At 43.3% G+C, this 20,828-nt stretch overlaps 2 protein-coding genes across 5 annotated transcripts in view; one reads left to right on the top strand and one right to left on the bottom strand.

The window, feature by feature from the left end:
• Nucleotides 1-18,680, top strand: part of FGF16 (fibroblast growth factor 16) — a 42,062-nt gene extending 23,382 nt beyond the window's left edge. The window contains exon 4 of one of the 2 annotated variants that reach the window (XR_015729659.1): nucleotides 17,570-18,680. Coding sequence is in view for 1 of the 2 variants with exons in the window: in XM_087877436.1 (XP_087733562.1) it covers nucleotides 17,570-17,842 (273 nt within the window). In the remaining variant the exon portion in view is untranslated. The remainder of the gene's footprint in view (nucleotides 1-17,569) is intronic. The other variant, XM_087877436.1, reaches the window with a different exon arrangement.
• The window catches only part of ATRX (ATRX chromatin remodeler), a 105,611-nt gene continuing 84,985 nt past the window's right edge, over nucleotides 203-20,828 (bottom strand). For all 3 annotated transcript variants that reach the window (XM_034435153.3, XM_087877435.1, XM_087877434.1), the window contains 7 exons: nucleotides 18,412-18,589; nucleotides 16,809-17,003; nucleotides 8,215-8,364; nucleotides 6,682-6,807; nucleotides 5,946-6,041; nucleotides 5,023-5,151; nucleotides 203-2,987 (listed from right to left, as the gene is read on the bottom strand). In XM_034435153.3, the coding sequence (XP_034291044.1) occupies nucleotides 2,679-2,987; nucleotides 5,023-5,151; nucleotides 5,946-6,041; nucleotides 6,682-6,807; nucleotides 8,215-8,364; nucleotides 16,809-17,003; nucleotides 18,412-18,589 (1,183 nt within the window). In that variant the 3' untranslated portion in view covers nucleotides 203-2,678. The remainder of the gene's footprint in view (nucleotides 2,988-5,022; nucleotides 5,152-5,945; nucleotides 6,042-6,681; nucleotides 6,808-8,214; nucleotides 8,365-16,808; nucleotides 17,004-18,411; nucleotides 18,590-20,828) is intronic.

Here is a 20,828-nt window from a genome sequence, read left to right on the forward strand (position 1 = left end):
AGGGGCCAAAATGGGACACAAGTGGGAAAGGTGCTGCTTTACCTGAGAAGCCTTTGTGGGACTGCCAAAGGCATCTAGCTGGGTCACTACAGAAGCAGGGGGATTTTTTTTGGGGGGGGGATGTCCTAATTCAACAAGGAAGTTCCTATTTGTTGTGCCAGACAGGGCATCAGCAGTACCAAAACAGTACAGTGAACATGGATGTATTTTGGTCACTTTATTAAATGAGATATTAAATATTTTAAGTTTCAACTACCAAACAGCACTTTGAATGGTGAAAACACAGATAGCATACTGTCTTACTTGAATGCTTTTCTTTAAAAACAATTTCCAGTCCATAATATATATTTTACAAAACAGCCTTATAGGAAGAAGTGACATCTTTTCTACAGTACTTTTATGATATTTAATACATAACTGAAAAAAGCCATCTAAACAGAAATGAAGGCCAAGTTTTCACAGCTGTATGATTCAGCAGCCAAAGCTGGTCAAGGAACTGAAACATTACTATACAACTGGGACAAAAACATGTACAGGATCACAATACTAAGCAAAAACGCTTTACATCCAAAGGAATAAACAGGTTACAAAATGTGGAGAATTTAGCAGGCAAAATTGTATTACAAGCAACATTTTATTCATCATCTTATATAAGCCATTTCAACTAGAGAAAACATCTAAAACAAATATAAAAATGAGTTTTTGTTTACCGTCTTTAAATATTGATTAAAGCTTGATGTTATACTCAAAAGCACATTATTATGCAGCTATAATGTTGTGAGAAATATGTAAGTGGTCCAAGTCTCCAAGACATCCTCATCCACATCAGATATCTTCTTCTTGTGGGAAAAATAATGGGATTTGAAAATGTTGCCTAAATTTCACATTAAGTCTCTAGAAATTCCCAGCTCAGAAAATGTAGGAATGTTCTGGACAGATATATTTGCTTTCAAACAATTGTCTCAGAAAGTCTGTATTCCGTTTCTTCTGAAGTAAGCATAAATTTTGGAGCATTTCCTTTCTTACCAATTTAAAGTAATGCAATAAATCAACTCCACTGGATGAAGTTAGGCTGTAGATTCACCCCACAACGTCACTGTGGAAAAGAGAACTAAAACTAACTGACAATTATTTTTTTCTTGTGAAATAGATGTTCCAATCACCAATCAAAAAGTGTCTAGTTAAAAATAAAAATGTTCTCCAAAATCCATGCTGTCCAGATTCTAAGATTCAGGTAAGAGAAGAAAAAGGCGTAGCTCTTCAAGAATCATACAGAAAGCCAAACATTTAGACTTCCAAAAATATTAGCAGTTCTCACTTTTCATGGTCTGCAGTCAATTCTTCCATCTGTACATTTTCTTCTTCTAACTCCAGTAGCACAAACACACCTGTCATTCTGTTATCATGCCCGCATTCCAGAAGTTCTTCTGTTTGAAAAACTCAGATGGATTAATGCATGAAAAAAGCTTTATGCTGTCAATGGATGAGAATTCCATTTTTATGCTGAAAAGTAGCTGTTCGTGGTGTAATTAATCAGACATTCTTTTTTCCCTTTGTAAGGTTGAAATTAAAAAAAAAACAATGTTTTTTTCTCCCTCACCTTCATATTCTTAAAAGAATGAAAACTAGGAAAGAAATGTGAGATAACCAGAGATACGTATCTATAAAAGGAGGAATTATTTCACAACTCTGGCAGTGCTGCAGTTTGTGAAAGCCCCTTCCTTCATGCTCCACCAGGTCAAACTCGAGGCTGGAGCTGGGCTCCCTCCCAAGGGCTGCCGCCCTGCTTTAAGCTCCACCGAAGTCCCAGGAATTCAGCACGCTTCCTCGCTCATCCCACTGCCGGCAACAGGATGAGGCACCAGCACCAGGATAAAGGCGTCGATAGAAATGTGCTTTGCATCAGAAATCAGTGCAAGAGGAAAATACATTGATGAAGGACAAAAAGGTAGCTGGATGTTCTCCCACCGGCCCCAAAGAGGAAACGGAAGTGGCAGAAGGCTAGAGAAGACAGACTTTTCTCGGGCCGTAACTTAAGGCTGCAGACAGTTTCCAGAAAACTGTAATTCAGACACTTTAGAGCGGTAGTTTTTTAAAAATATTGCACTGTCTCTAGATCCTCTTCAGTTCCTATGCTTTATTTTTCCATCACGAATGGTAGAGAACAGACCAGGCTTCTGGGTCATCCTTGTGTGCCGTGTGGGAAGGAATACAAAAGAGTCCCATCATTTGAGGAATCAACTTTAACCAAGAACTCAGCTGTGTACATGGAGGCGTGAGGACCGAAATATACAGATCTGGGTGAGGTTCTCGGGGCTCTTCTCCTCCGACGGCTGTTTTTATGGCTACTCGCAGCAAGCGTGGCAGTTGGGAGAGGAAGCCTGCAAAGCCCCCTCGGGTTACGGAAGAGGCTGTTTTCACTGAAAACAACTCAGCATCTCCTGTACTCGACACACGTAAGAAGATTCTAGCCAATGTCACCGACAAAGATTGGGACAGGATAGCACATCGTATCAAAACAAGAGGGGAATAATAAAATAGAAGGTGTGAGTAAGGGGAGGGGAACTATTTATACAGTTGAGTTCTGTTAAGCCATTGATTCCTAAAAAAATAAAAAAAGTTCTCTCTCTCTCTCTCTCTCTCTGATCTTACCAATCCTCCAAGCGGCTAGTGCAAAATCACATCGGTTTCCCTTGGGAGGGTCCTGGGTTTTTGCCACTCATGGGGGGAGGCGCTCGCTGCAGGGGTGGGGGGTGCAGGGCCCCAGCAGCAGACTGGTACATTCCTCGGAGGTCGATCTGCTGGAAGTTGGAGGGGTTCATCATCAAGCCCGGGGGGGGCTTGGCCATCATCAGGTGGCTCATGGCTGCCTGCTGAGCCTGCTGGTAGGCGAGCTGCGGGTGCTGCTGCGGGAGCTGCTGCTGCTGCTGGCTGAATTGCTGCTGCAGCCGCCGGTTCATCAGGATCCTCTGGACGCAGCTGATGAGCTGTGGGGGGAAGGCGGCTATTAGCAGGCTGGGACAACCTTCTCTTTGGGCCGGGGCACCCTGGCTGAGTGTGCCCCCCCTCCCACCAGGCAGGGAGCCCCATCAGATGAGCTAATTCTACTTTAGTGTAAAGCTACAGTAACAGAAGCTTGCACGTCTGAAAGTACAAACTTCTCACCACCACTTTTAACCATCCTAATCAGGGGCGTCAAACTCAAGGCCCGCGAGCTAAATCCAGCCCGTGGGGTGCTTAGATCTGGCCCGCGGGGCCACCCTGGAAACAGTGACGGACTGGCCCGCTTTGCCTCTGCCAGTGAAAACGGGCTCCCGAGCTCCGATTCCAGCTGCGACGGCCTCCTGCAATCCTCTGGCAGCAAAAACGGAGCTCCGGAGGGCCACGTGCAGCCCTCCCAAGCTCGTTTTTCCTGGCAGAGGGTTGCAGGAGGCCGTCGCAGCCAGAAACAGAGCTAGGGGGCCCGTTTTCACTGACAGAGCACTTGGGATGCCACAAGCACCCTGACATGAGCGACATCGAGCAGGCCATGCCCACTCTGGCCACACCCACCCCGGACCCCTGAAGTCAAACACAACCCTGATGTGGCCCTCAATGAAATCGAGTTTGACACCCCTGATCTAAATCAACTAGGATGAGAAGTTTCTTCCTCTAACCCTTAAGCCACTGGGGGCTCCCGCCTCTCTTCGCTGGTTGTTTCCTAAGTAGCATTTCTTCCCCTCGTCCCTCAAGGTCATTGTCACATGACGTTACACCCAGGGATATCTCCCTCTACCTGATACTTGCCACACTGCCTTCACCATTGCCAACATGGCAGCATTTGCAAACTGGTGATTGAAGTGGGTGCTAGGCGATCCCTTTTCGGACCACGATTTTCTCTTGACTTGCCAGTGGCATTTATCTGAGTTGCCAGAGGAATGGGCATTCTCAAGTTTCTGTCAGCTGTCACCTTATGATTGCAGTGCTTTGCTGCTACACAGTGACCGGCTGCCATGAGCTGTGGGGAGGGGGGGATGAGGAGAGGGATGCTTGGGGAATTGAAAGTAGACCCTTTACCTCCTTGAGACACTGCTCCAAAGTCTCCCAGCTGGAAGGAGGAGGGAGCCGTATACAAACTGCACTTGAACTGACAGTTATGAAAACATCTTGCATGGACTTGATTGGTTTCAGTGGGGTGGGCAGCGAGGGAGAGTTGGAGGGGGAGTAGAACTTAGGGATTTTGGCATGCAAGTCTCAGCTCTGGCCATGCAATACTCAAATACACCTGACCTCTAATACAACTATACCTTTCTCACAAATGGAGCCAAGGATGGTTTTTATTTATGTTTTAGATTGTGGCCAGTCTGACAGTTTCACAGAATGTCTCATCAGAAATGTTCAAGGGCTATCCTGTAATCTTGCAATCCTTTAACTACTTTGCATTTGATGATGCATTACTGCCTTGAGAGGTGGCTCTTTCTAGGGGGTAAAGTCCCACTGAAGCATAGAAAAGTCTGACCCCACACAGCTCCATTGCTGCCTTATTCCATTTTACATTTCAAAGCGGTTTCTAAAGGCATGCGAGTTTCACTCCACTTAAACTTACAAATTAGATTGACTTTGAGGCATGAAAGGGGGAAAATGCAAATGTGCATTCTGATCTCTTTACATCCATCAGAAACAGAAGACCAGGGCCAAAAATGGCACCGACTCCAGGCTGCAGTAAAATGTAATGCAAGGTTTACGTGCGGCTGTTTCTAAGGAGCCTTCCTGAAAAAATCCTTCCAGGAACCTGATCATATTATTACCCCGATATCAATACAGCTCGTCGAGTTTAGAGGCTAAGAACTCTAAGGGCTAGAAACGGGGAGAGCCTGAGTTCTAGCCTTGTCCTAGGCAGAAAACCATCCTCTCTCTCAGCCCTAAGGAGGAGGAGGTCACCAGGAATCCATCCAATTCCCCAAGGGAGAAGGAAAAGGGGGCCAAAGAAGTCACTCCTGACATCCCTGCACAAACCACCAAGACTGAGGGTTTTTTCCTCACCATTTGCTGCTTGGTCAAGACATCATTATAAATAGCCTCTCGGCGCTTCACATCCAGCTCTTGACCTGCCTGGCGGTTCAGAGCCAAAGCCTGGACCTGCGTCTCTGTGAGGGTGAGATTCTCCTTCCACTGCAAAAGAAAAGCATCACAGAGGCTTTCAGGGGAGTCCCCTGGCATTTCCCCCCTCGAACAGGAGTTGCCGTGAGTGAGGAACAGAGCAAGGAAGAGCCAGTTGCAAAAGGGTCAACGCTACTGAAATTGGCTCAGGCTGGGCTTGAAGCTCACTGAGGAAACATGCATCCATTGTCCCCTGTTCTTCTATGAAGCCAGCCATGTCCAGAGGAGGCTTCCTTCCACAGACAATCAATGGACCAAGAGAGCCCGATGCCATCCACAAAGAGATCGCACACAAACTGAGCATCATCTGGTCAGGAACTCCAGCACCACAGGAGAAGTTATAGCTTCACATCTGCTTTCATCACTGATGCAACTCCCAGTTGAACGTACCTGAGCACAGACTTTATTCTGGAGATTCCAAATAAACTGGTTGGTCATTATTAATGAGAATCAGTGACATTGTTGAATAACGTCTAACAGTCTATCCTCATTAACAATGATCTAATCTGGACAATTCCAAACAGTTGTCAATTGATCTCAGGGCCAAAATTTAAATCTTTCCCACCGTATAAACAACTCCTCCTTCTCCTCATTAGATTTTTATCCTGTGTTTTTATATAACATTACACTGCAAAAGAAATATGTCTGTTTTTAAAAGACCGGTTAAAAAAATCGAAGTTGCAAATATAAAAGCAGACAAAAAAAGTAGCAATTTATCACCAAAACTTTGAACATGACACAACAATTTGAAAGAAATATACAATTTCAGAACAAAAATGGATGATCGCATTTTCTACCATACTTACTATAGAGGAAATAATGTCTTCAAGAGGTTGAATTCTTGCTCCAGTAACATTGTTCGTTGCTTCCACAACTTTTTCCCTGCCTTGATTGATGAGGTCCTGGAAGGAATTTTGGAAGTCATCAAAACTGGTTGAGCAGTCAGAAACTGAGGTGTTCTCAAAGATAATGAATTTTTGTATCACATACTGCCCGCGTGCATGTGTGCACATGCTTTTATATGTCTAAATCATGCAAACCAGGCCATGGGGCTCCAGACAGGAAAGCAATTTACCCATCCTGGAGACAGATGTAAAAACATAAACATTTTCACCTAGGAGCAGCTTTGCTTCACTTAGCAATCCACATGAAATCAGCAGTTTTTATATTCAAACTAATTTTCCTGAAAGCAATGAAGTGCTCATGATTTGGTCTTTAATAATGCAATTCAGAAATCCACACTGTACAAAACTGTAATGCTTTCAGTGTGAAACAACAGTAAGACTGAACAAAAGATATGAGCTATGGAATTCTTTAAAAAATGCTGTTACCTACATTTCATCAAAGACCAGATTAAAAAAACCATGCTCATTGCAAAATGTAGAAACTTGGTGATGAGAGCATCTCCCCTCACAAGACTGTTGTGAAAGGAAGAGGACTAGGTAGGCCACCTTGAACTTCAAAATGAAAGGCAGAATATAACTCTTAACAAGTAACAAGCAAACAAACAGATCCGATACAGCCTCTGATCTTGCCACCTACCTCCAACTGCTGGTTGCTCATTGCAGACAAGGCCGCCAAGTTGAAAGGAATATATGGAGTCTGAGACGTGAAATTGGGGGGGAACATGTTTGGCCCCGCTGGTATGTTGATGCGCATTGTCAGACCCTAAAAAACCAGAATGGCACTTTTGACTATTGAAGTTATCAAAGTGATAATAGGGACTGGCACAAGAGAGTGGAATTTGGTAAACTTGTTTTGCCTGAAAATATGTGTGCCTAGCCTAAATTCAGCTGATGGAAGTGGTATATAGTTAGTACGGGTTATCCAAACCTTGGAATTTTTAAAAAAGTATAAACAACATTTCATTAATAAACAGAACTGATTTCTCAAGCTGAAAGGAGCTCCTAGATCATCATAAATGAAGAAACACGTCATCACTCTTGATCTGGAGGAATTATACAACAAACAGATCTTTATCCTAATTTGCAAAACAAAAATGCTAATAGCATCAAAACAAAACAAAGGGCACAAACTATATAGTTGGTTTAAATGTCACCCTGCAGTTTTTAAAGACCACTTCCTGAAGCTTCCATTGCAACTATAAACTAGCACTGATGTTCTGCAACAATACCTAGCAGCATCACAGCCCTGAGAAAGAAGCCAACAGAACAGTGTGAATTAATAAAATATAGGAAAGTCTGTTCAGGGGCCAATTCCAACCTGTAGAGAAACTCGGTTGGCCTAAAAAAACCTACGCGCAAGTCCAGGAATGCAGTTATCCACAGCTGAATAGCTTAAAGCAAAACCGAGGGGATTCTGGGCTCCCCGGAACAGTTGGGGGAATAGAAGAGACCAGAACCTGCTGCTGCAACACAGGAATGCAGCGGAAGGTCCTTATCTTAACAGCTGGAAGGGAGGGGGGAAGCCAAGGCAAGAATTCCTCCCAACCCAGACCCATCTCAGAAGAAGAGAAGAGCCACCTTGGAAGGGGCCCTGGAGGCATTCTAGCCCAAACCCCTGCTCAAGCAGGAAACCCTAAGCCACTTCAGAACAACCTCACCTAATCTCTTGGGGGGAGATTGTTAGCATCTTGTAGACTATGAGAAAAATGCTTTAATTTTATTTTGTGCCTGTGAAGACAGAATAAGTGACTTGAGTTGGTATATGATTGATTGATTGATTGATTGATTGATTGATTGATTGTCTGTCTGTCTGTGTGTCTCTCTCTGTCTCTGTCTGATATCTTGAAAGTTTCTAGGATCATAAAAACCACAGCAAAGTATAAGTTCCTCACGATGAATGGAATTCCACTGTAATTTCTTTGTTAAAGACATCCTACAGTAGAAGACTATTCCGGCAATGTTTCCCTCTTTAGACAACTGAATAGACAAGGATCTATGGCTTTCAAGAAGTTGTAGAACTGCAATGCTCACAAATTTTCATGACTCTGAGGGGGCGATGCTGTCCTAAGCCATTGTTTAGACAGGTTCCTATCTCTGATGTAGAATACAGGCTTGGTTGTTCTGAAGTATATACTACCTAGTATTTTTGTAATGGTTTAGTGCAACCTACCTTCTTTTCAGCTTCATACTCAGCCCAAGCTGCCTTCCTTTCTTCTTCAGTCAATTCTTCTTCCTCTTTGTGGTCCAGAAGGGAATCATGCTCATGATAACCCACTATATGTTCTTTCTGAATCTGCAGCAGTTCAGCTAGAATTGTGTCCTAGTAGAAAACAGCAGAACATAGTTATGTGCCTATGAGAGCTCACCTGGTAAAAATGTTTGCGCCTTAGCAAAGTTCCTGAAGCGGGCATAGTAATAACTGACAAAATGTTTTAAATTTAGTAGCTCATTTAATCCTGTTTGCAAAACTGATTTCAAATCAGAATTCATGATTATGTAGTTCTGAGGCTGAAAAGCGATAAACGGTGTCATTTGCACTTCCACAAATGAACCTACAGCATTCTACATATAGAAATACTTTTTAAAATGTCGAAGTAGTACTAAGTACTTTTGCTCCTTAAAATTCTACATTTTCTCCTTGACTATCTAATGCATCTCACAGCTTGAAACTATCGGAATGGTCAAATGTGAACTATGTTAGTGTGGACTGACAGAGTGTCAAGGCAGACACTCTGGGAGAGGTTTTCACTCTGTCATAGAAGGATGGATATCTACTGGGGGAAAAACATTCATTCTATAGGAGTAAAGCTTTCTCTAGTTTGGAACTGAATGTGTCCTTCTATCTAGAACTCTTTGTTTTCTGCTGAAGAACATTACTGATAGGCAGGCTCTTTCTGTTATGCAAAGTTAATCGCTTATTCAATCTTGGATAAGAGATCTGGGTGAAAGTCCCCACAGCATTATGGCTCCCAGAGTGACTTTGGATTTCTCACCAATGTTCAGTTTCAATTGCTTCAAAGATAACAGTGAATAGATGGATGGATGTGTGTAAAAAATATTCTAATTTATGATGTGAGGGATGAGCAGCAAATAAAAAAACAGCTCCCTTTCTAAAGAACCTCAAGCACAAGCCCAGAAACATCAACACAGAGAGACAGAAAACAGGTAACAGATCCAAAGCTCACTTATATTAAACTGAGACTATATTTTGCCCGACACCTTTATGTGGGTAGCACAAGCATTTACAGAAATCTTTGGAATAAAAGTAGAAAGCCATCTTCCCCCAACCTACCAGGCCCCAAGATTTCCCAGAAACTCATAAAATAAGGTGGGATACAAGTCAAATCCATCAATAAACATTTTTTAAAACTGCCCATGCCGATTATGAATCGTGGAGGTTGCATTCTAGACCAATACACCTGCAAGTTGTCAAATTCAGGGGAAGGCAATATAAGAAGGTAAACTGGGATATCTAAGAGGGGGAGACAGCTAGTAAAACTGAATTTGAGAATATGCCAACTGAAAAAACAGCCAGATCCAAAAGCTTAGTTAACATAGGTAGTAAGATCCTGTTCATACTTTGTACAACAAAATTTAACTGACTGCAGAATTCTTAAGATACACATGTACATTAATTCCTGTGGAAACAATACTGTTGAGCACAGTGCAATTTAATCCATGCACACCGTGCCAATGTAGTCATCAAAATGTGGTTTAGATTATAGTTAACTGGTAGATCTGTATTGCTTTGTCTGAAATGCGATTTCTAGTCAGTATACAGAATAGACAGAAAGGTAAAATTTCTACTTTCATGAAATCTTTGTCCAGTACTCTCATTCAGTTAAAAGTATATATTTCTGCTAGATTGTTAATTCCATCGACCATGTTAGGGTAACATCAAGTCCTGCTTCCAACTGTGTATTCAGTATCTTCAATTACCATCTGCCCCCATCATTAATAAGTATTTCTGTATATAAAAAAAAACAAAACCCCGAGTGACTTTATATTTATATTCCATATGGTATCTTCTGTAATGTCTTTTGTCTAGATTATTAATTCCAACAACCACGTTAGGGTAACAGCCAGATCATCTGCATGCCCCAATTCCATAGTTCTCTTGCCTTATAGCTCAACATATACGTAATCCATTTTTCAAAGAGTCCAAAATAGAAAGTTCCAATCCGGTCAATCACAGGCCATCTTCCACATCCCAAAAACACCAGAACTGCAGAGATCTGTTATTCTTCTCAAAATAGTATAAGTCTGTAATTTGCCTCAGTTATATTTTCATGTATCAGCCTTCTATAAATCCCGCTTATTATATTTAATCGTCTCTTAAATAACTGGCATTAATCTGTTGGCTAAAAAAGAATTGTTTAATTTAAAATTTTTTAGTTTTGTAGAACCTGCTTCTTCTTTTCTTAACTTGTTGTGGTTTAGATCTCCACCCTGGTTACCTTTCTAGGACTTGTATATCAGCTGATTGAATTACATGCTGGTCTTTAACTTGACAAGACATCAAATTGAGATCCAAAGCTGCCTCTTTTATATTTATAGGTGATCCAGCTATAGCCTCTGAAGGAGAATCCAAGAGCGGCTCATCCAAAAAGCCCTCTATAACTTGTTTTTCCATTACCTCCATCTCCATCTGCTTAACCTGAGTTTCAATCTCTTGTTCATTTTGCTTTTCTTTATCCACCTCCTGTATTCCTGACACTGATGACATACGTGGAGATGTTGGGCCCATTTTAAAAACCTTGTAGTAAAATTCTTCCGCTTTTTCAACAGTGTTTAATTGATATCTTTCTCCTTGATATCTCAATATTATACCAACTGGAGCATCCCACCTAAATGGGATCTAGTTGAAAGACATTACAGAAGATACTATATGGAATACAAATTGTAAAGTCATTTGAGGGTTTTATGGAAATATCTTTTAGTGATATGGGCAGAAGAATAAAGATATTAAATATATTATGTATGGTAGACCTGTAGGAAAGTGGGTGATATAAAATTGATATGGTACAAGGGGATAGGTTAGGTTACTGATTGCTTAGTTTAGGAAAAGTGATGTTATGTTTAGATATTAATATATTTAAAAGAAATATAAGTATCCAGGTGGAGGAAATGGGTAGATTATGAGTAGAATGCCAAATTAGCTGAATTGAGACATTTCTCACTGTACACCTATACAATCACTAGGGCGGTAGCCTACTGGCTAAAAATGACCCAGATGGATGCCAGCAGACTCCCTAAAATATGTCTAGAGGAACAGCAGATTTCAAATCCTCAAAGGTATTCCTGGCTAACCCGGCTGTCAGAAATATTGAACCGATATGGCGTAGGGTTCCCGTTGTGTGACACACTGAACCAAGTTAAACAACGGATTAAAGATATACATGGGCAAATGGATATGGCAACCCTTTCAACTAATCATTCCCTTAAACTGCTGACAGCAGTTAAAACAACTTTCACCCTGGAAAAGTATTTATATTTAGAAATGCCATCAGTGGAGAGACAGTTATTTGTTAAGTTTAGATTCAAACTTCTAGATACCACTGTTAGATTCGGCCGTTATCGGAAAATCCCGTATGACAAAAGAATATGCATATGTGGGGTAAACGTCGTGGAGGACACGGTGCATATAATATTCGAATGCAGTCTCTATCAGGAAGTTAGAAATCAATATCTGTCCCCAATTATAAATAAATTTCCCCACTGGAATATAAGCCAAAAATTAGCATTTCTGTTGAGGGCTGACTCTCCTCCCTTGGTAAGAGCGATCACTCGATACCTTAAAAGGTTGACGGCAATACGAGCCAGTTATATCAAGGAAAATTTTATCGATTGTAAGAAAGATGAGCTCAGTTAGAGAGGAGCTATCCTATTTGGGTTATCTAGTCTTGGCAACTTAGCTATTGAAATCTGATATGGTAAAATTTTAATGTCATCTATCATATATTTTTAGATTGCTATTTTTGTAACTGTTTTATCTTTTTCCCTTTTTCTTTTCTGTTTTGTTTGAAAAGGCCTTCGGGCTATTCAATAAACTATACTCTTGAGTAGAATAAATGCCAAATTAGGATCTATTATATAGTTTTTAGCCGAATGCTGTTAAATGTATAGTATACAGGGGATATAATAATAATGTTAGGAAGAAATGTATAGCACATAGGGGGTGGTGTATAATGGTGGTAAAGTATTATATAATGTGATATTAATCTGGATTTCATCTTGGAGAAGCTATGGGGGGAGGGGAAGGTGAGGGGGGGTTAGGGAGGGGGGGAAAGGGGGGGGAAATTTGTATTTGAAAAACTTTTTCAATAAAAAAAAAGTATATATTTCTGGTTAGAGATGTGAAGGCGTATTTCAAAAACAATTTTGAACAAAATATAGATAAAAAGAGATGTCAGGAACTGATCATATGAATTGTCTCCTAAAATAATCTTTCTAATAATATTATGTCCCAAAGAATTTGACAATGGACACCAATTGTGTAGAAAAACCACAAAGAATGAATGTTTCGACAGTAATAAGTGAGGTTTTGTAAAAAATCAAATTAGGGCACAACAGCTGATAGTTTTTGGGTAGTTGCTTTTCCTTTCCAGATATTTCCTCTGCACAGAGATGCATGCAACCACTGCAGGGAGCATCCCATGGTCAGAGTCAACATTCAGATGCTCGTCAATTGACACATATTGATGACGGTCGCAGAGCCCCAGGGTCACGAGATCCCCTTTTGCAACCTCCTGAGAAGCCATGTCAATGGGGGAGCCAGATTCACTTAACAACCGTGTTCCCAACTTAACAAATGAAGTGATTCACTTAACAACCATGGCAAGAAAAGTCATCAAATGGGGCAAAACTCACTTAAATGTCTCACTTAGCAATTTTCGACTCAGTTGTGATCCTAAATTGAGGACTACCTGTATTCATCTGTATCTCATGCCATTATCTTTACTTTTAAACGTTTTTTTTAAAAAATTAGGATTGAAACGTACCGTATTTCCGGCGTATAAGATGACATGAAAATCTTCTCAAAAGTCGGGGGTCGTCTTATACGCCGGGTGTCGTTCTCCTGTAATCAGGCAGACCAGCCCGAAAGGCTCTGACGAGCCTTAAATGGCTCTGGCGATCCAAGCTCTGACGATCTGCTAATCAGGCAACTCAGCTGGGATCACCGGAGCCATGGAGAAGGGAAAAACTTTTCCCCCTCCAGCTTGCTTACCTTAGCTCAGTGGTTGGGGGTCAAACAACCCTTTCACAGGGGTTTTGCAGGTGGTGCAATACAGAAAAACGAGCGCAGCCCTCGCCATCCGGAATGAATGGTGCTGTTGTGGCGGTGGGGGAGGGGGCGGCAGAAGCGGGAAGAAGCGGCGTTTGCGATGGCTGGAAGCTGTGAGAGTGAAGCACTACTTTCATTTATACGGGAACAGCATTCCGCCTTGGTATATTTGTGTCAGCCAGTGGCGCAAGGCAGCCCTCCTCTCCTGCTGCCTGGGACTCAGAGCGGTAAATGGTGTCTGATCTGGAGAGCAGCTGGATTTTGCTCTCTAATCCGGATGCCAGATCAGCCCCGTGCAAACTCTCGTCTCTCGAGGAGCGCTCCCTGAAGCGGGGCTGGAAACTTTGGTTGGGCTGCTTGAGAGAGGAGAGCTTGCAGGGGGGCGATCTGGTGTCTGCAATGGAGAGCAAAATCCGGCCTTTTCTCTCCGCTGTAAGAGCGCTGTAAGAGCGGCAGCCCTCATCTCCTAATGCTTGGGACTCGGAGCGGTAAATGGTGACTGGTCCGGGGAGCAGCTGGATTTTGCTCTCCATTGCGGACGCCAGATCAGCCCCCTGCAAGATCTCGTCTCTCGAGGAGCCCGACCAAAGTTTCCAGCCCCGCTTCAGGGAGCGCTCCTCGAAAGATGAGATCTTGCAGGGGGCTGATCTGGCGTCCGCAATGGAGAGCAAAATCCAGCTGCTCCCCGGACCAGTCACCATTTACCGCTCTGAGTCCCAAGCAGCAGGAAACGAAGGCTGCCTTGCGCCGCAAACATACCAAGGCAGAATCCTGATGCTGCACTTTCAGCAGAGAGATGAGGGCTGCCTTGGCCATCAGCTGGCGCAAATATACCAAGGCGAATGCTCATGCCGCACAAGTTCAAGCAGTGCTTCGCTCGCACACTTCTTCTGGCCCTCAGTCTCTCAGGGAGATGCTTGACTTCCTCTCAGCCCCAAGACACTGGCTGGCCCATGAGATGAGAGAGAGAGAGAAAGAGAGAGAAAGAGAGAGAATCAGAATGAAAGAGAGAATGAGAGAGAATCAGAATGCGACAGAGAGAGAAAGAGACAAAGAATGAAAGAGAAAGACAGAATGAAAGAGAATGAGAGAAAGAGACAGAGAATCAGAGAGAGAGAGAGAGAGAGAATGAGAGACAGAGAAAGAGACAGAGAATGAAAGAGAATCAAAGAATCAGAGAGAGAATGAGAGAGAGAGAGAAAAAACATGAAAGAGAATCAGAATGAGAGGGAGAGAGTGGGGAGAGAGAGAAAGAGGGGGAGGGAGAAAGAGAATGAGAGAGAAAGAGTGGGAGAGAGAGAAAGAGGGGGAGGGAGAAAGAGAGAAAGAGTGGGGGAGAGAGAGAAAGGAGGACAGAGAGAAAGAGAGAGAGTGGGGGGAGAGAGAAAGGGGGAGAGAGAAAGAGAGGGAGAAAGAGAGAGAGAAAGAGAATGAGAGAGAAAGAGTGGGAGAGAGAGAGAAAGAGAATGAGAGAGGGGGAGAGAGAAAGAGAGTGGGGGAGAGGGGGGAGAGAGAGAATGAGAAAGAGTGGGAGAGAAAGAAAGAGAGGGAGAGAGAGAAAGAAAGCGAAAATGAGAGAGAGAGAAAGAGAGAATGAGAGAGAAAGAGTGGGAGACAGAGAGGGAGAGACAGAGAGGAGGGAGAGTGCCTGAAGGACCCCATCCCGTACAGGGAGTCCAGGTGCTTCAGCAAGCGGCACACTGGATTCGTATTAGTGGTCCGCAAAATTTAAAATTATGAAGTTGGTGGTCCCTGAGGTCCAAAAGGTTGGGGACCCCTGACCTAAGACCATCGGAAAACACATATTTTTGATGGTTTTAGGAATAACTTTATCGTTGGGGGTCACCACAACATGAGGAACTGTATTAAAGGGTCGCAGCATTAGGAAGGTTGAGAACCACTGCCTTAGCTGCTTGCCTTGCTTCGCTTGCCTGAATCTATTCCATCAGCAAGCAACTCCCTGCCTGCAATCAAGCAGGCAGGGAGTTGTGGACTTCAACTCCCAGAATTCCTCAGCCAGCAAAACAAAGCTGGCTGAGGAATTCTGGGAGTTGAAGTCTACAAGTCTTAAAGTTGCCAAGGTTGGAGACCCCTGTTCTATTGGATAAGTTTTTTTCCCCTTTGGGAGCTTTAAAAAAAAATAGTTAATTGGGTTTTTTTTTAGTTGTTCTTTATTAGACCTAGCCATTTAAAGTTTAGGAAGTTTTAAATTTAGCTTTCATATAAAAATAAAAATAAAATAAAATAAAATAATATTTGTGCAGCTTTCTGAGATTTAGTGTGTTTCTGTAGTGTTTCACTCTAACTACACAAACACACAAAATCTCACAAAGCTGTATGTGGAATTTTGTGTGTGTAAAGTGTGAAAGTTGGGTTTTTGGGCTTTTTGTGGCTGTGTGAGGTTCCTGCTTGTTTCAGAGGCCATTTTGGGTCTAGCACAGCTGCTTTTACATTGTGGATGAGCCAGTTGTGTTGTGTTGTGTGTGTGTAAAGTGTGAAAGTTGGGTTTTTGGGCTTTTTGTGGCTGTGTGAGGTTCCTGCTTGTTGCAGGGGCCATTTTGGGTCTAGCACAGCTGCTTTTACATTGTGGATGAGCCAGTTGATGTTTTTTTAATTTTTATTTGGTGTGGGTTGGAAGAGGGGTAGTCTTATACGGCGAGTATAGCCCAAACCCTATATTTTAACAGGAAAATTTGGGGGTTGTCTTATATGCCCAGTCGTCTTATACGCCAGAAAATACGGTAAGCATTTATAGGTATTAACCCCCCTTTGCACGAGGGGCTGCTGGGAGCAAGAAGCATTGCAATGGTTCCCATTCCCAGCCATCCTTGGAGCGGGGAGGATTCTGCAGGAAAGCAGGGTCCTGCAAGGGAAAGACGGCTTCCCTCTTCATGTGGGCAAAAAGAACCCAGGATTCCTCACGTCTCCTTTTGTTCTCTCTGGCTGATCAGGTGGCTCGCCTACAGCAGGCTTAGTTTATGGCAATTGGAAACAGGTGATGACTTTTTGCCAACCAAGTGATCAGCTGGCTGACAAAGCTGATTCTAAAGGTTGGGCAAAAAGCAATGACCGTCTAAACTGTCTTAAGCAAGCACTCCTTTCAATAGAGACCCTCGGAAGAAAGCTAAATAGCAGCATGTTGAAAGCCTCGAGTAGTATTATATTTTCACATCCTTCTCAAATTGGAGCCAACTGTTTGTACAAAGCAAAAAAACCCCCAATCCTCTGCATCAATATAAGGAAGATGAGTTATTAACCAGAACTTTACCAAGTGACCAAGACAACAGGATCTTTGATGACAACAAAGAGAAGATACTATTCTTGGGCTTGCAAATTTGGCCACCGATCTAACTGGCTGTGGTCAGAAATGAACGAGATGAGTAGAGAGCCCTCCTGCTGTTCTGGTTCCCTTTTTCCAGCAAGGACAGAAGGCTTAAATCTTTTGCAAGGACAGATGCTGACTGCATAGAGGAGCTTACTTTGGGTAACATGGGCGTGTCTCTTTTCTTCTTCTTTTCTGAACTGGGATCATCCAGTAAGTCTGGTTCAAAGGTGTAGAGTTCTGTGAGTTCATTCATGGTAAAATGGCGTTCAACCTGCTGCTGATCAACCACTCGGAAAGACAGTGACTGTTTTGTTACCTGTCTATCATAGATCTTGTCTTCCATGGTTCCCTTTAAAAGAAAAACACATTAATGCTGGCCATAGTATTAGTGTTTTGCTGTGTTTGTTATTAGTTCCAGCAGGCTCATAAATTGTGAACCTCCTTCAAGAAGATTTAATCTCACTCACTCACCTAATATTGTAGTTGTTCTGATTAGTCTGTTCTTCAGGAGAGCATGCTTTTAAAGGCAGGTAGAAAGTTACTACACGTTCAAGATGCCAACTTCATGGATGGTGGCAGTAACAAGAATTATGCAAATGATATTATCATTTCCAGAAAACTAAAAGCAGAAATTTACTTTGAAACAGCACATGGCCAAAATCTAGAGGGTACCCGAAGACTTGCTTATGCCCTTTGAATCAACTCAGCCCCTCAAACTGGCAAACTAGAATCTATTCCCTGATATGTCATTAGTGAACATCATTTGGCTACCAAGGAACGGACCTTATGATGATATCAAAACTGTAGAAGCTTCTCTTTAACCTTTGACAGGCTCTGAAAGCATGCTAACATCAATGCAAAACCCTTCTACAGAGAAGAAGGGGCAACTGAGAGCTTCCTTTCTTCCTCCCACAGGAAAACCACCCACAGCAGAGGCCCCCAATCCGCGGCTGGTTCAGAACCAGGGAGCAGAAGCAGCAGATGAGCACGAGCGCATGCAGCTTGCATGGGACCATTCCCTCTCACCACCACCCCGGTCTGCAAAACCGAAAAGATTGGGGACTGCCAACCTACAGAAGAGTTCCTCAGCCATATTCCACAAGAGGTGGTCACAGTATTCCCTCTTTCAGAGTACAACATGATTGTACTTTATACCATTTGAAATCTTTCCCACTAGATCAGGCCTAAAGATTCGTGGTATATCTCAGTGTTTCTCAGCCTTAGCGACTTTACGATGTGTGGACTTTCACGCCCTAAATTCCCCAGCCAGGAGGCTTATTTAGATTCTTATTTAAAAACTAAAACGTATCAGGGCACTCAAGAGAAATTGTCTTACTTTTTGAACCACACTCTTTAATTCAAAGAGGACAGAATACTTAGATCAGATTGGGGTTAACTATATGGGGGTGACAACTTACTGCGAACATATCCTATTGTTTTCTTTCTATCTATTTATCTGTTCGTATTAGTTTTATACTTCTGATTTGGTTGGATGACTAAATAATGTTTCTATTCTATTCAAAAGAGAAATATATAGCATCTAAGACAGTTTGAATGAGATTTGAAATAAAGATTATGCCTTTTGAAAAATAACTTTAATTGACCGACAATGAAATTAGTAAATATAACAATATATTACACAAGTGTCATCTATTCTGTAGAATGTTAAAAAATTGAACTACAACAAAAATTTGAATTCCAAATATACTTGAAAAATCAGACTTCAATTATGTGGAACAGATTCCATTCTGACTTACCTGAGCTAAAAATCGATACACATAAACTGGTTTATTTTGCCCAAAACGATACACTCTGAAGATACTCTGAATATCGTAAGATGGGTTCCAAGAAGCATCAAAAATAATAACTCTATTTGCTGCTACTAGGTTTATCCCAAGGGATCCTGCTTTAGTAGAAATAATAAACAAACGGCCTCTGCAAAAAAAAAAAAGAAAAAAAAAAGAAAGTAAAATAAGGTTTATTCCACTTTGTACTCAAATCAAATAAAGATATAGTCTGCCAAAAACCAGAGAAGCATATTGAATATTCTTTAAATTTGGTGAAAAAGGAAAGGACAATGCTTTTAACAGTATAAAATAGAATTCTGAGAATCATAGGATGGACGTACTAATTACGGCTGTTGGAGATCTTCCCATTCCGAGTCTGATCGAACACAGTTAAGAACCTATATTAGGTCTTATCTTGTGGCGATCGAAGCGGCGAAACGTGACTATTTCACCGCTCTCATTGCGTCTGCAGAGAATCGCCCAGCAGCCTTGTTCTGAGTGACCCGCTCTCTTCTTAATCAGGGAGCGAGGGAGGACCCCTTGCAGGGCAGTGCTGAGGATTTTGCTCAATTTCTACAAGACAAATCACTCAGATCCGGATGGGTTTAGACTCTGACTGGGCAGGGTCTGACGAGGAGACGGGAGCAAGCCTTGAAAGTAACATCTGGGTTGACTTTGACCCTGTATCCGTAGACGAAGTGGACAGGATTGTTGGTAGATTGGGGGCCTCCACATGTTTATTGGACCCGTGTCCCTCCTGGCTTGTTGCAGCAACCAGAGATGTGACTAGAGACTGGATCCAGGCGATTGTCAATGCTTCGCTGAGGGATGGGGTCTTCCCCGCCACCCTTAAGGAGGTGGTGGTTCGACCCCTTCTCAAGAAGCCTGCCCTGGATCCGACCTCCTTGAACAACTTTCGTCCCGTCTCCAACCTTCGCTTTATAGCGAAGGTTGTTGAGTCCGTGGTGGCACACCAACTTCCACAATTCCTGGAGGAAACGGATTATCCAGACCCGTACCAATCGGGCTTCAGGTGCGGACACAGCACGGAAACAGCATTGGTCGCTCTGGTGAATGATCTCTGGCGGGCCCGGGATGGGGGTTATTCCTCCATCCTGGTCCTACTTGACCTCTCAGCGGCTTTCGATACCATCGACCATGGTATCCTACTGCGACGTCTCCGGGGGTGGGGGGTGGGGGGCACTGTTTTGCAGTGGTTCTCCTCCTACCTCTCGGGTCGTACGCAGTTTGTCTGGGCGGGGGGACAGAGATCCTCCCCGAAGCCCCTCACTTGTGGGGTGCCTCAGGGGTCGGTTCTCTCCCCCTTGCTCTTTAACATCTATATGAAGCCGCTGGGTGAGATCATTCACAGTTTTGGGGTGAGGTATCATCAGTATGCTGATGATACCCAGCTCTACATCTCCACCCCGGACCAACCCAGAGATGCCCTTTCCGTGATGTCTAAGTACGTGGAGGTGGTGCAAGTCTGGATGGGTAGGAACAGGCTCAGGCTCAACCCCTCCAAGACAGAGTGGCTGTGGTTGCCGGCATCTCATGGTCTAGTAGCCCCATCACTCTTGATGGGAGGGGAGTTGCTTACCCCCTCTGAAAGGGCTCGCAATCTAGGCGTCCTCCTGGATTCGCGGCTGTCCTTAGTGAACCATCTGACAGCCGTGACCAGGGGGGCTTTTGCATAGGTTCGCCTGGTGTGCCAGTTACGCCCTTTCCTAGACAGGGATGCCCTCCGTACAGTCACCCAAGCTCTCGTTATCTCTCATTTGGACTACTGCAATGCCCTCTACATGGGGCTGCCCTTGGGGTGTACCTGGAGGCTCCAACTGGTCCAGAATGCGGCCGCGCGGGTTGTTACGGGAGCTTCCCGTTACTCCCGTGTTACACCTCTCCTGCGTGAGCTGCACTGGTTACCGGTGGTCCTTCAGATCCGCTTCAAGGTACTGGTACTTACCTATAAAGCCCTACATGGCATGGGCCCGGGGTACCTGCGGGACCACCTTCTGCCTGACTCCTACCGCCCTGTGCGCTCACATAGGATTGCCCTTCTCCGGGTGCCATCGACCAGACAATGTCGGCTGATGGCATCCAGGATGAGGGCGTTCTCTGTGGGCGCACCGACCCTCTGGAATGGGTTACCCACGGGGTTCCAGATGGGCCCCGACCTCCACTCTTTCCGGCGTGACCTGAAGACATGGTTTTTCCAACAAATTTGCTGATCTGATGGGTGATTTTAATTGGGAGATTTTAATTGATTATTATTTTAGTAGCTATTTTTATTGTTTTCATTGTTTTAATTTCTGTGAGCCGCCCCGAGTCCTTTGGGAGAAGGGCGGCATATAAGTGTAAGAAATAAATAACTAAACTGCACATTC

This window comes from Pantherophis guttatus, chromosome 12, assembly GCF_059756535.1.
Source record: "Pantherophis guttatus breed Tessera chromosome 12, ASM5975653v1, whole genome shotgun sequence".
NCBI classification, from domain to species: Eukaryota; Metazoa; Chordata; class Lepidosauria; order Squamata; family Colubridae; genus Pantherophis; species Pantherophis guttatus.